The following is a 15,137-nucleotide window of genomic DNA, read 5'->3' on the forward strand; positions in this document are numbered from 1 at the left end:
CAATAGGTTTTTAAAACTATCAAGACACAAATTAGCTGAGCCCTCTCCATGACATGTCAGCTTAGAGTCACTGTTTAAATCTAGTTTTCTGCCTCTCTGCCTTAACTCCCTGCCATGTTCCCTTGCCTGAATATAATTAAGCTGTAAATCTCCAGTGTAAAGCTCTTGGTTTCATACCTATACTTAGCCAGATTTATGCCCTCTTGTTACTGAAGCAGCACATAATTAATAGATATGATATGCATGGAAACTTGCAATTAAAATATTGTGTACTTTAGTGCAGCTAACACACTTTTATTATCAGATTATTGTAACTCCAGCCTCTCTGTTCTGTGACAGTCACTGTATTTAAATCCTGAGGATCAGTTTATTTTTTTCTACCAGTGTCTTTACTTTTTGAATTGGCAATTAACTGTATACATCAAAAATTATACTAAGAAATTATAAATGTAAAGGTATGTTTTTCATTTCCACAAAGCCCTGTGTGGTTATTATCGATGATTGACCCAATGAAGAGATTGTATATGGTTAATATTATGAAAATGATTTTAACAAAAAATTTGGATCTCATAGTCTTTAAATTAAGTTTATAGATGTGTATTATATATATGTACGTTTCTAAATTTAAAGGATTGAAGCACTATGCTTACATGTTTCCACCTCTTTCTGTCTTTAAAACACCATATTTTAATTTGTGACATGGAAATAAGCTTTCTGCATTACCTGTGTATTTCTTAGCGTCTGATAACTTGGCCTTAGATAAAGATTTTGTGTGTGTGTGTTATTTATCAAGAATTTAAAGTGTTTGTGTTTGAATGTGTGTGGTTTGATCAGAGTTGAATTGACAGACAAAACAACACAAACTGTCATCATTCAATTTACATATTGCTAAATTCTGATTGATGCACACTGTGTGACCTTACCTTTTTGCTAAGTACTGCCCATTTCTAAATAACATTTATTAAAAAAAATATGAAAATTAGAAAAAAGAAACATGCTAAACCTACTGTGCCTTTTTGCCCTATGTGCCAAGTTCATCACATTACTCAGTAAGAGGCTGATTGAGAGGTTTTTCAGGTCTTTAAGAAATTATGTTAAAATTTAACTAACTGATTTAAACAAACAAACAAAAAATTTGACACTTTTAATTGATGAATGTTTCATTTAGGAAAAAAAAAACATGCCGATTGTTCGACAGGCCCAGATATGTGTTTTGGTAGACACTTTCAGCTGCAGATATTTTCAAACTATAATCCTCTTTCACATGTGATTTTAATAAAAGCTAGTTTATTCCTAGAGGATAACAATAGAACACACACTTTCTTAATCATGTGGAAAAGAAACACTTTCTCACACTTTCCATAGCTTAATTAACAGCATCTACATACCAAACACCTTTGGCTGTTACAGCTGATACTGTACTTATGTATACCCTTGTGTATGTGTGTGTTTGCCTGCCATGATGGCATACGTGCCTGTCTGGAATGTGTGTATGTGTGTTTGTCTGTCATAGAGTCGTCAGCTGGAGTCGGAGACGGGGACGACAGAGGAGCACAGTCTGAACAAGGAGGCCAGGAAATGGGCCACCAGAGTGGCCAGGGAACACAAAAATATCATTCACTACAAGAGAGTAAGATGGGTGCAAGGGACATGCACTTATGTTTGTGTATTTAGCCATTTTAGACATGTCACATCTGAAACAGATACATAGTCTGGTTCTAATCAAGTTATGTTTTGTTTTCAGTCTCTAGAGGAGTGTGAGAGCCACGGGTTGCCTGCCACAGAACAAGGAAGACTAGATCTGGAGCTGAAGATAGAAGACACCAAAGAGAACGTGCGCAAAGCTGAGGTCTGTTATGTAGATTAACAATATTTACTTTTTTTGGTGAAAGGTTATTATAGGGATTTAGTATAGGATTTTCCTTTGTGCTGTTGACTGAGTTTGAACTCAAACCTTTCTCTGGGAGATCTGCATATTCTCCCAATGGGTGTTCTCCGGGTGCTGCATTAGAATTTGAACATGTGGTTGTCTGTCAGTGTGTTGGTTTTGTCGTGGCACTGCAGCATTACACTAACAAAACCCTGTGTGCCAGTGAGAGCACAGAATTCAGCCATGTCAATATTTCTGCAATATATCCACATAGCCCATTACTCTGTTACTGTAGGTGGCTGTGTATGGGTTTGCCACTTTCTGTTCAGATGTTCAGAGATGTTTTTGTAGAGTCATGTCTGTCTCTGTAGCTTAGGGTGACAGTACACAGGTTTTAGTTTTATTATTTATGAAATCCAGCATGATGAGTGTCAAATTATTTTTTCTCTTTTTCTTTTCATACTTACACTTTTGACTTTTTCATCCACCTCTATACTTCCCTCAGCATCTCTGTCTTCACTTTATGCTCATTTTTCTCTCCATGCCTCACGCCTCTCTCTTTCCACTAGCAGAGCTATAGATCATTTCTTTATTATTGATTCACGCAGACTCAGTGTGTCACATTATGAATAAGAACACTATATCATCATCATTTCTGCCCAGGTTTTCAATTTCATTCTCTTCTTTCGTTTTGCTGATCTAATGTTTTCTCTTTACCTCTCCACTACCTTTCTTATCAGGCATTTGCAAACCTGGCACCCCCTACTGTCTGGTTTGGTCATAATGATCTAATTCCTGATGTTGACTGTGTGATTACAATATGTGATCACAGTGTCCAGAATCCAGCTGGCAGTCTTCACACTGCAAGAATATTTAAGCACCACTATCACTAACATGTGACCTCACTTGTTCCAGAATATTTAGAGTTTTTTAATTGAAAAGTGCAAGCCTGTTACCACACCTCCGTTTTCATACCAATCCTCTCTCTCTTCCTCTCTTCTTTAGCCTCTCTTATTCACACTGTCTTGTCTGCAATTCTTTGCTCTTCTCGGCTACCATTACCTTCAGTAAGATGATGAATATTTTATGAGCTCATTTGGTACAAATGGCTTCATCACAGAGCTCGTATCACAGAATTATATATGCGGAGAAGCAGTACAAAATACAGTAACCTGGGCTTGATTATAGCATTATCTGGATACTTGTATTCCACTTCATTTAATTTCTTTTACAAGATGTCGCACTTTTATCTAATCAAGCATATTGCAGTAGATATCTCAAAATTTTGTTGGTAAGAAAATGGATTTAGATATAATATAGAAATTTAAGGAAGACAGTCTATATCCAGTGAATGTATCATATTTGTTGATCGAACATGTATTTTAGACACCTTTACTCATTGGAGAACTTATTGATGATGGAATTTCTGGATAATAATCAAGATTTTTTTTTACTTTATCTACTTTAATATAACAATTGATTCAGACAGTAGCAGCCAGTATAAGAGATTAATAGCAGAGTTTGCTATCATACCTGTGCTGAATTTCAGAAATTTCTCAGTTTCATTGTGACAACGACAAATATTGCTGAGTCAATGCACCCGCTGTACTAAAACTGTGAAAGTCATTTACAGCTTGTCAAACTGCAGGCAAGGATAATGCAGGTTTCAAGTTTGAAGAGACACATTTATTAGCAATCTTACTCTTACTGCTATTCAGAGTTTATTTTAAGAACATCTTAAAGTGCCAGGGAGGCTCTTGACTTAGAAGAGTATGGGGTGTTAGCTGTAAATGTAATTCTTATGATATGATCACAGAAGATGAAAATAAGCAGCGCAGACCTTTGGAGTTGGACTGCTGTTTAAAATCTTCAAGGGTCTGTAATTGAGTATTCAGCACTACGCAATTCGGCTTTAAAAACCTTTCTTTTCTTCTCACCTTATCTTGAATGGAGTTGATAAAAAAGAAGCAGCAGAGTATTTTATCTTCTGCTCTACAGATGCTGAGCTGATTTTATGGTCTCTATCTGAGTGCTTGATAAAGCACTGTGGATAGTGGAACTATAGATCATGGACGTATGTCTATAGTCATTACATAGTTTCAGAAATGCCACAGCATGATTAAGTGATGCATACTATTATAAAAACTCAAGTGAAACTTAAATCGCACTGCATTACGTAGTCTTGTGTATAAATATCATGACTGTCCCCCCGGCTTACACCTCTGCTCTTCTGGAGCTATTGTTATTAATTAAACAACCTGCATTTAACATAAAGGGAAATAAAGCAAAATAAAGGATTAGAATAACTCTTGAGGATCTTTTGAGCAAGAATAAATCTAAGATGAAACTGATAATTTCTTACTGTATTTTTACTATTCTAAGTTTAAGACTTAACTAGATCTAGCACTAGCTCAATGGTGTCAGACGAAGTTTGAAGAACTGGGGCAATTTACCTGACATACGAGCTAAGTTGTATTTAGACAGTATCTTTGCATAGTTTCTAGTTAAGCATAAATCCAAAAATTTATTCTCCATATTAAAGTGGTGTGATTATTGGCCTCTGTTTCTTCTTTCTAAGAGGTTCCTAGAGGATGAGAGAGTGAGGATATTTGAAGCAAGAAGTTGTCTTCATTCTAAATGAGCTGTTGAAGGCTATTCTTTTTTTTTTTTTTTTTTTCCCCAAACTGCTTCCAAAAGACAATCTGGGCTCATTAGCACATGGCATCACAATCAATCACAAGTAGAGGCATTGAGATGGTGCTTTCAGACACTCTACAGTATAGCACAAGCAGCCAAAACTAATAAGGACTGGAAAATTGATTGGAAATACCCTTTATTTTATTTGAACTGACAAGCTAGTCCTTATGATAAATAGAACATAGACACAAAGGTGTCAGAACATGCACCAAATCAGTTCTCCGAGTTGTTGGTATTTCTGCTACTGTATTGTAAAACAGACTGGGATACAGTACATGCTTGTGGTCAAGGCCCATTTTCAGCTTAAGCTTTTTAAATTCTAGTTCTAGTCTAGCAGGTTCATGTATTTAAAAAAATCAGTTGACCCCAATATTTTTTTGAAGGGCATCAGATTCTTGACATTTTAAATCTGCCAAATTTCATAATTAATTTTCTTCCTGCAGTATCTCTGCAGCCAGTTGCTTTCTTTTTGTCCAAGTTTGTGCATCCTTCCACCACTGCTCTGTGCTAACACCACCAGTTGCTTAATCTGTTGACTTCCACGACTCAACGTACTGATGCATGCTGACTATTTTAAGCATCAGTGCCTCACAGTGTATCTTTAAATATTTTAATTTTGAATTAGCATTTTAATAGTTATACAACATCAGAGGCAGATAAGTCTTGTGCATTCCTCCATTTTAAGTTGGGTGCTTCTGATGGAAAAAAAAAAAACCTGTGGCATTTAATGGCTCAGGTAATTTATTGATCAAAACTGGGCAATCTGTCTTGAGAGTGTATCTGTCTTCCTCTGTAAAAAGGAGGTATCAGCTATCAATCCACTCTGTCAGCTTCAGTGAGAAAGGAAAGGACAGATTAATGAAGAAGGGAATTGATGAAAACAGGGAGAGACAGCAAGAAAGAAGAGAAAGGATCAGAGATGAAAGAGAAAGATGAGGAGGCAAGACAGACTGAATTTTAGTCTCAGAGGTCTCCTGACTGGTGGTTATAGCCTCGTCATATTATTTCATTAGCAAAGAACACAGTACGTGTCAAGCGTTCACAGCTCATTAAAGCAAATGCAGCAAGGCTTGATAAGCTACAAGACTTCGATTCAGCACATTTTGGGGGATGCAAATATAGTTCACATCCTTGTTCTGTCACTGAACTATGATCAAATACAGCTAAAAGCCAAAAAAACAAAAAACACAAAAACATCAAAATATTTTTCTTCAAAAGTTTTTCCAGTCAGGGTTATATTTGAACAGGGTTCTGAATGATCTTTTATATCCTTAAAGGTTTGTGAATTTTTAAGAATTAGAGCCACAGTTTGCTAGATACCACAAACTCTGCTATCACTGTATCACTGCACAACTGAGAACACATTTTAGTCTCTTTCTCTTTTTAATTAATGCCTTTGAGCTGCCTTGTAGTTTCAATATAAAACAATAATTCAACTTAAACAAAGGGCAATGAGAGAAGTGTATGGTCACCAGAGATTGGGGTATATCGTAATAACTGTTCTGACATACAGTTTCCCCTAGGACATTATGCATGCATTAGTTCAATGAACCCATTGTATGTGAGAAACTGTTAATATAGGGTGCTTACTGTTTATAGAATTGCTTTTTAATAACTAAATTGTTATTGTCTTGTGTTTGGGATTTTTGTTTTGTTTTGGTTTTTTTTTCAGCATCTTGATAGGAAGTGCTTGTGTATTTTTGTGTACAAGTGGGAGCTCATCTTCCATCACAGAGGAAGAGGTTGCCACTTGTGAATAAATATAAAGCAGACAGACTTGTACAGCCTGGAGACCAAACTGAAACCGTAGTAGTCCTGCTACAATTCAACCTCTTGCCTTTGATTTAAATTAAATGTTGTACAAATTCTTATATTCATTGTTTTGTCCATTGATGGTAGTCAAGACAACATTTTGCAAGGAGGATAAATGTACTAATGCCGGCACGCAGTGCCTTTGCAGTCTAATAATTAACAAAGGTAATTCAATGTTTAAAATAGTCCTTAAAACTAAGAATAAATAGGACCTAGGAGCCAATGATCAATAATTGTTTTTTTCTCTTTTCACTCATAGGAGAAAAGCTGTTTGTGAGACGAGTATATTTTTATGTTCTTAAAATTCTTGTCTTTGTCTCTTTCTAAAGACAATAAAGCTGAAAGCTGAGGCTCGGTTAGATCTGCTGCGTCAGGTGGGTGTTGCTGTGGATACCTGGCTAAAGAGTGCAATGAACCAGGTGGGTTTCATCTGTAACTGGAAAAATATGCTCTGTGTGTTCATTTATAACCTTAAAGTCAGAAATTAGAAGTTATTTAGAATACCGCAGTATGTCTGTAGGAGTGTGGTTGCAATATGCATATAATCCCCCCTACCCACTTTCTCTGTGCATGCTGTAGGTGATGGAGGAGCTGGAGAATGAACGTTGGGCCAGCTACACTTCCCACGATCCCTCACTCTCGGTGAGACACCTCCCTTCACTGTGTCTAAATTGCTGCTTTCTTACCAAGCCAGCAAACTCATCGTATTTTCACAAAAACAGAAAGTTTATTGATGGAATGTGAGAACAATGGAGGAATGAATGAACAATAAAGTTGCGGATATAACATAAAGCTATGTCCAAATGCTACTAAAACTATGTCAAAACATTGCAGAGTATATGAAAAACTATCAAAGATTATATTGATTTGGCTGGAAAGCGCAATTCTCACACAGAGTTAGAAGAATACCCCTTCACCATGAAGCATAAGCTGTAGCTGTTGTGTTGCATGGAGGCCTCTGTTTCCCACAGAATTATGTCACTGTATGTTCGTCATATAACCGCTGTTGACTTGTCTGTCCCTACAGTTTTCCTTCCTGTACAACATGAAAACTACGCTTAATTCAGCACATCCCAAAAGTGTTATAATACACACCAAGGCCCAAACTCAATGCCATAGACTTTTTTATGATTTCATTATGAGTGAAAGCCACACAGCTAGAATAGTTCTCCAGGCAAATCACATCGTGGATGATGTAAATTGCAAGATAATTGACCTCAGCCCTGCCGCCTAATCATCTGTCACGCAAGCTACAGCCTCCTAAAACGCCCGCCTTCCCCTCTAGAATACTGATGCAGTCTGCTCTCAACTTTCAAGTTTTGAGTTTCTACTTAGACTGAGTACAGATCTGATGTCTGAAGGGACCTTTGGTCTTATGAGTGTGAGTGAGCTCCAGGTAGTATCATAGCCGCCTTCCCTCATTACTGGCTGTAGCAGTAGTTAAATCTTTACGATTGTAAATAGCATTTCACCTTAAACAAGTATTTTGACATGTTTAGTAGGTGTTTTCTTGCTGAAACTATCATAGCATTCTAATCTTTGTGAAAAAGATTCACTAATATTTTCTGTGCATTAAATAAAAAATATATGTAATATAATGTCTTAAAATGGGGGCTTGGCAGATTCACTTCCCTGGCACAATGACAGGACAGCTATGCATCTTATTTCCAGTCTTTCTTCTAAATTAAGAAAGCTGGCTGCCAGTTGTAGTTTCACATTTATTGCAGAGACGTAAGGGTCCCTTCATTCAGCTGCTTGCCAAGAAAGTGAATAAGTAGACATCTTAGAATGTTTTATTATTTATTAAACTAAGTGTAAGGTTTAAAAATATAGGTATTTATGAATGTTGCATGCATTTGTGTTTTTCCGTCTCTGTGTCATTGACTAGAAGTTTATCTTTGGGTGTGTGTCTATCTACAGCACTAAACATACTCAGTCTTGTACACTGGAAGCACTTGGCATTCTGCTCACATGATATTGCAGCTGGCAGCTAACACCAGAGGGAAAGAAAGTCTGTCGAGTGAGAGAGAGAGCAATGTAGGAAGACAAATGGAAGGAGAAGTAGGTATGGTAGGAGTTGTGCGGTAAGAGGGACAGGGAGTGGTAGCGTGACAATTACTGAAATGTGATGGAAAGAAGGAGAGAGTTACTTGTGAAAGCAGGTGTGAGGTGGTGTGATGTGGAGGAGAGGTGAGGAGAGAGCAGCGTCAGAGTGATAATGCTGAAGTATAATTGGATGTGGAGGTGACAGTCATGGGGGGACTGTGGAAAAACTGCACGAACTTACTGTCGAACATACATAAATCTCCAAAGACAAAACAGCCACCAACTCAATCAGATTTACATTTGATCACTGTGTACAAACTTGCAATCCAACATTTACATTTCTAAATTCTTAACACACGAGTGACATGATGGAGAACACGCAAACTCCGCACAGAAAGGCCCCAGGCCAGGAACCAAACCTTCTTATTGTGGGGTGACAGCAACAGCGCTAACCACTACACCGCCAAAATGCCCCCTTTTTTTTTTTTTTTTCAATTACATTTTTTTTTACATGTTCTTTTTAAATTTTCTTTTTTTCTTTTCTTTTCTTTTTAATTTTTTCATTTTTTTCATTTTTTTTCTTTTTATTTATTTATTATTTCATTTTATTTTTTCTTTTCTTTTCTTTTTTTCATTTTCTTTTCTTTTTTTTATTTTTTATTTTTTTCATTTTATTTTATTTATTTTTTCATTTAATTTTTTTTATTTTTTCATTTTATTGTTTTTTTTTTATTCTTTATTTTTTCATTTTATTTTTTTATTTTTTATTTATTTCATTTTATTTCATTTATTTATTTCATTTTATTTCATTTTATTTCATTTATTTATTTCATTTATTTATTTCATTTTATTTCATGTATTTATTTCATTTTATTTCATTTATTTATTTCATTTTATTTCATTTATTTATTTCATTTCATTTCATTTATTTATTTCATTTTATTTTATTTATTCCTAAAAAAAAAAAAACACACACACACACACACACACACACACACACACAGAGAGACTATCCGTCTCTCAACTCAGCACCTGGGCCGGAGCGCTACACTCCCAGATACTTCCAAATACTCCTGTACTTGTTCTTCTGGGCGGCGCATCAGGACGGGCTCAGATCGCCTGGTATGATACTGAAGCCCCCACCGAGTGAAGCCTACCGATGAGGAGGTCCCTCACCGACAGACAGCCGTCGGTGACTCTCAGGTCCAGGGCTGTAGTCCGTACACGCCGGGACCCGAGCGTCCCCCCGGGGAACCAGAGCTTTCTCCTCAGCTAAGGGAGAGGAGAATGAAGAGGACAGAGCTCACGGCCCCTATTTATACTCCCTGAGGAGGGAGGGTGACGTCACTGCCCGTCAAAGTGATGTCTTTTTGGACGATCGCTTATGATTGGTCGAAAACATTGGAACTCGCACCTGATTGGCTGCTGCCTTAAATGCCCATCAAACCATGGCGCGAGCTGTCGGAGGGAAGGAGGGAGGGTGACGTCACTGCCTCAAAGTGATGTCTTTTTGGACGATCGCTAATGATTGGTCGAAAACATTGGAACTCGCACCTGATTGGCTGCTGCCTTAAATGCCTACCAAACTGTAATGGCGCGAGCTGTCGGAGGGAAGGAGGGTGACGTCACTGCCCGTCGAAGGGACGAGGGCGGGATGAGGGAGGTTACGTCATTGTGACTGCTGAGTGATGTCTTTTTGGACGATCGCTTATGATTGGTCGAAAACATTGGAACTCGCACCTGATTGGCTGCTGCGTTAAACGCCTACCAAATTGTAATAACCGGGATGGCGTGAGCTGTCAGAGAGACTGAGATGTGTCGGCAGAAAAACGCGGTGGGTCCTTAAGCAGCCCCGTTAGCAGTGGCGAAGTTAGCCCTTTTTGGCGGAGGTCTTAAGCCCTTCCTATCGTTTAGTCCTCAAATCCTTTAGCATTTGTTCGCAAAACTGATTTGTTTGGAGGATGGGGGAAATGGTAAAAGGCTTATGCATGAGTGGGCGCCTCCTGTAGAGGCGGTGCAGCTGTTAGATCCACACGAATGCAGCACAAATAACCAGGTAAAGATTCATTCATTCATTCATTACGACTTTGACATAATCTGTCAGATGTCTATTAAACGACACTTGACCACAAGACGATTTTATCAATGCCTTGTCATGATGATGACGATAAACTCGGGCGCTAGGAGCTAGCGCTAGCTATTCAGTTGCTAAGAGTTAAACTTGATATTCAGATATGAAATGTGACGGTGTGAAGCTGTCTTTGGCTTTAGTTAGAAAGTCTGACGGAAGTTACTGGACAGCTATCGCCGAAACACAGGTGTTTTTTTATATGAAAGAATAAGTAGAAGGAAGTTAAAGTTTTTTAATGATTGTTATTAATGTCGCTATGTGACTGTAGACTACCTTTTAATGTGTTATATAGTCCGGCCATATAGTTTCAGATTTAATATTTAGAGATTGTGCAAAAATGGCGCATATTATATGTTTTTAAATATTTTTTATTTTTTTGTTTTTTTTTTTTGTGCATACTCTGGCCAGCTGCTTCCTGGGGGCCTAGCCCCCCTAAAAGTCAGATCCTAGAATCGCCCCTGATCTGTTGACCTTCATTTTTTAATGTCCTATTCCTCTTTATGAGACGAATCTATCAGAGGCTATATGAAATATTCAGGCATTTGACAACAGTTGAACAACCTTAATTTATTGGAGTGCACTGGAGCCTTAAAAGATTGACATTAGGGGGAAAAAACCAGGCACAGCAATAAAGAGGTACAGCAACGGAAATGAAGCGCGATGGAGGAGGAGGATATCAGTAGGAAGGATTGTTAACAGTAGTTTACTGATTACAGAAAGGTTAAGAGTGGAACAATGGTGAACGATAGAACGAAAGATGTATTATAAATATTAATCTGTAGAGGGTTCCAAAGAAAAACAATGAGCCTGGAGCAGGCTCCTCCCTCTGCCATTTTGTCATCTGACTCTACTTTATTAATACAACGATGAAATACAATAAGCCCTGAACCCTAAAGTCCCTTAGGCAGCCACCACCTTCATTATAATATCACTTTCACAGTTATTACCTCCAGGACCAATAAAATCTGGTTGCTTGCTTTGTTGGTTGATTGGTCTACATTTCATGTGTATTAGTACGCACACTGAGAGATGTGTTTTTTTTGGGTTGTTACTGAAATACATGCTGGTCATTTTACTTCAGGGATGAAATTGGCCATTAGACTGTGAAATGTGCTTTTAAATCAGTGCAGTAACGTGGACAAGGATTACACAACAAAACAAATATGCATAAACAACAAAAAATACAGCCTTACAACCAGATCTCAAACTTAAGAACTGGACATCAAGTTCGCCTATTCCCGCAATAGAGCACAAATGGTTGTGTGCACAACTTTGTACTTTGTACTTCACTCTATACTTTGTACAATACTTTAACTTAACAATCCAAAAACACAACATGCCACTTTCACCTGATCCACTACTTTGAAATCCCTGAGAGAAAAAAATTGTATTTCTGACTTTGCCACCAGGGCCGCAATATTAAAATTTGTGACATAGTATACTAACTAAACTGGTGAGCGTGGAAAACATTATATATGCCAGTCATTAGCGTTTTAGCATTGCCATGGTGATTATGTATTATGTATTATGTACCCTGCATTTACATCTGTAAAGCAAGATAAGCGTGTGTTTCAAATTCCTTTTTGGCAGTCAGTCTCAGAGGAGATCTATGACAACAATTAGTTAATTTTTATGAACCTGTTAGGAGTAAAACAGAAGGTTATTAATTCCACGGAGAACAGATTCTTCTGTCCAGGAGACTGATATGGGAGATCAGCTCATATACAAAAGCACACATCTGTTTTGTCCTGTGTGGGTGTAGAGTTTACTGTGTCAACAGAAATCTGATGACTAAACACAATGATTTAGGAATAGAGTACACACACACACACACACACAAACACACACACACACTCTTTTGTTAGAGACAAGGCAGCTTGCTGTGTGTAATGGATCTTTCTACCAGCTAGATCACATGACCTTCATATAAGCCAGTGAATTTCTCATGGAACAAAAGAGGGAGGGGTTGGATCATGTGAAACATTAGTCCCTTCACACCTGTTTCTAAAAGCTGTAGGTCGCCACATTCAACAGGAAAAGGACTACAAGGTAAGGAAGCATGGTAAAGAAACCAGCACAGAGGACGGAAAAGTTCAGGATAGGCAACCAATGAATGGAACCAAAAAAACAGAATTTGCAGTTACAGTCGAAATTGGAAGATATTTCAGATAATTTCACATAATTTCACATAATCAACTATGTAGCCACACTATAAAGATTTCAGTATTTTTATTTTCTGGTATAATATAGTCAAAATCTGATTTTGGAAACGTTTGCATTTGGACAACTTTTTGTGCATTCATTCTGGAACATTTTGTTTGTATTTTTATTTTTTTACTGAAGAGTTTTTTTTGTGAATAAAGCCTTTCTTTTTGACCTTGTTGTTATCAGAGGTTTTGACCTTATCTGGCTGTGTTAATGTTTATTTTATTGAAGGGCACAGTGGACCTGGAGCGTGAGGAAGGCGAAGAGTGTGAAGAGAACATGGAGGTTTTTGATGACAGCAGCTCCAGTCCCTCGGGAACCTTAAGAAACTATCCGCTTACCTGCAAAGTCCTGTACTCATACAAGGTATGTGAACAAACACAGAGTTAACTCGTGAACAGCTAAATATATCTCGAAACAAATCAAGCTGGGGAGAAAAAAAGTACAAATTATGACCATTTTAAAATGAATTATTAATGAGGAATTGAGTCTTCAGTTTATAGAGAATTTTCTTCACTAACTTTTCCAAGCTATACACAATAAATGTCTCAAAAACGAGTAAAGTAAATGAATGTCATGTACTGAATCTCATAGCTACATATATAGTTTCAGTTATCAATATACGTACTGAAGATGATGCAAATGCAGGGATTTTTAAACCCCATTTTGTTTTCCTTTCTTTCCTCTCTTGTGCAGGCCTCTCAGCCAGACGAGCTAACTATTGATGAACAGGAGATGTTGGAAGTCATAGAGGATGGAGACATGGAGGATTGGGTCAAGGTGCACAAACGCACAACAAGCATTAACTCATCCATTCGATTGTGCATTTTTGAATTTGTGACTGCATTTCATTGTGTGTATGTGTTTTTCCAGGCACGCAATAAGACGGGTCATGTTGGCTATGTCCCAGAAAAATACCTGCAGTTCCCTACCTCCAACAGTCTGTTGAGTATGCTCCAGTCTTTGGCTACACTTGACGCCCGATCACACACCTCATCCAATTCAACTGAGCCAGAATTGCTGTCTAGCTGTATCAATGGAGACACAAACAGTAAGCATGCTGTCAATTAGCTAAAGTCGGCTTTTTCTTTGTACTAATTAACCTGCACACCAAGAACTGAAGTGAACACACTAACCACTTTAAATGCATTTGATTATTCCTTTAATGAAGTTATTATGGGCCACTGAGAGTGGCGTTTTTCTTTTTACTGCTCCAATGAGTTCCAACTGAGTTTGCTGATTAGGATGTATTGTAATAAGCAAGTGCAGGGGTAGTCTACTGAACAAGAAACAAAGGGCTGAAGAGAAACAGATTTCCTTTTTAACTTGTTTATAGTTCTCAGTTTTGAATCTTGTTGCTCTTATTCCATTACCTCACTGACAGGAGACTAGGGTAGACCGATTGTATGAAATTAAGCAAAGATTACTAAACATCAGTAGTTGGACTTGCTGGGCAATTTAATAAAATGGGCATGAGCAGCACTTTATCACAAACATTCATTCTCTCTGGCCTCACTCTTATCTCTGGTTGTATCCAAACACATATTGAAGGTTGACAAAGCGCCAGCATGGAAAAAAGCAGTCGAAGTGCTGCTTAAAATCACAATAGTTTAATTTCACGATGGCTGATGAAGACTGTTAAGACAGAAAAGAAGAAGATGCTTATGCTTTAAGAAATATTGACTAGGCTTGCCAGACTGACTGATTTACATCAAATAATTAAAACTTCATGTTCCCTTCATGTTTCCTTCCTAAGAAAAAAAGAAGGTGAAATTACTTCTGGGTTGTGCCACTATATTGCCTTCTTTGTTGTTGAAAATACTGAAATGTATTATTCTTCTTTCCTAACCCTCTTTGTATTGCCATGTGTTTGCTCTACATTAATATACTTGGATGAGGCACATGAGAAAACCCTGAAATCTAGTTATCATTACAGTTCACGTATCTTCTTCTGTCTTGTTCAATGTATGATCATCAGGAACTACCTGGAAATAATATAATTTTTTTATGTATCTCTTGCTAATCTCTTCTCTTTCCTCTTCCACTGCAGCGGTGTATGTCCGTGCACTTTATGACTATGAGGGCCAGGCGGACGAGGAGCTCTCCTTTTCAGAGGGAGCAGTGATCCGTTTGTTGAGCCGTGACACTCAGACCGACGACGGTTTCTGGGAGGGAGAGCTCAATGGGCGGGTGGGCGTGTTCCCCTCCGTACTGGTAGAAGATTTCACTGAAAATGGGGAGACCAGCGGGGGAGGGCAAGGTGATATACAGGTACATTAACACAAGGCATGTGGAGCTAAATCTCACAGATAACACACGCAACAACATTTAACTCAGTAGGAGAACTCAGAGAAGTGGAGTTAAAATGAAGGCATA

General features: G+C 37.8%; 1 protein-coding gene across 1 annotated transcript in view; it reads left to right on the forward strand.

Annotated features, from left to right (window-relative positions):
* fchsd2 (FCH and double SH3 domains 2) overlaps positions 1-15,137 on the forward strand; it is a 47,033-nt gene that overhangs the window by 29,749 nt on the left and 2,147 nt on the right. Inside the window, exons 11-18 of the mRNA XM_029517247.1 lie at positions 1,514-1,630; positions 1,745-1,849; positions 6,709-6,798; positions 6,959-7,021; positions 12,993-13,127; positions 13,458-13,541; positions 13,635-13,812; positions 14,812-15,032. Of these exons, the coding sequence (XP_029373107.1) occupies positions 1,514-1,630; positions 1,745-1,849; positions 6,709-6,798; positions 6,959-7,021; positions 12,993-13,127; positions 13,458-13,541; positions 13,635-13,812; positions 14,812-15,032 (993 nt within the window). The remainder of the gene's footprint in view (positions 1-1,513; positions 1,631-1,744; positions 1,850-6,708; positions 6,799-6,958; positions 7,022-12,992; positions 13,128-13,457; positions 13,542-13,634; positions 13,813-14,811; positions 15,033-15,137) is intronic.

The sequence above is a fragment of the Echeneis naucrates genome, chromosome 13 (genome assembly GCF_900963305.1).
Source record: "Echeneis naucrates chromosome 13, fEcheNa1.1, whole genome shotgun sequence".
NCBI lineage: Eukaryota > Metazoa > Chordata > Actinopteri > Carangiformes > Echeneidae > Echeneis > Echeneis naucrates.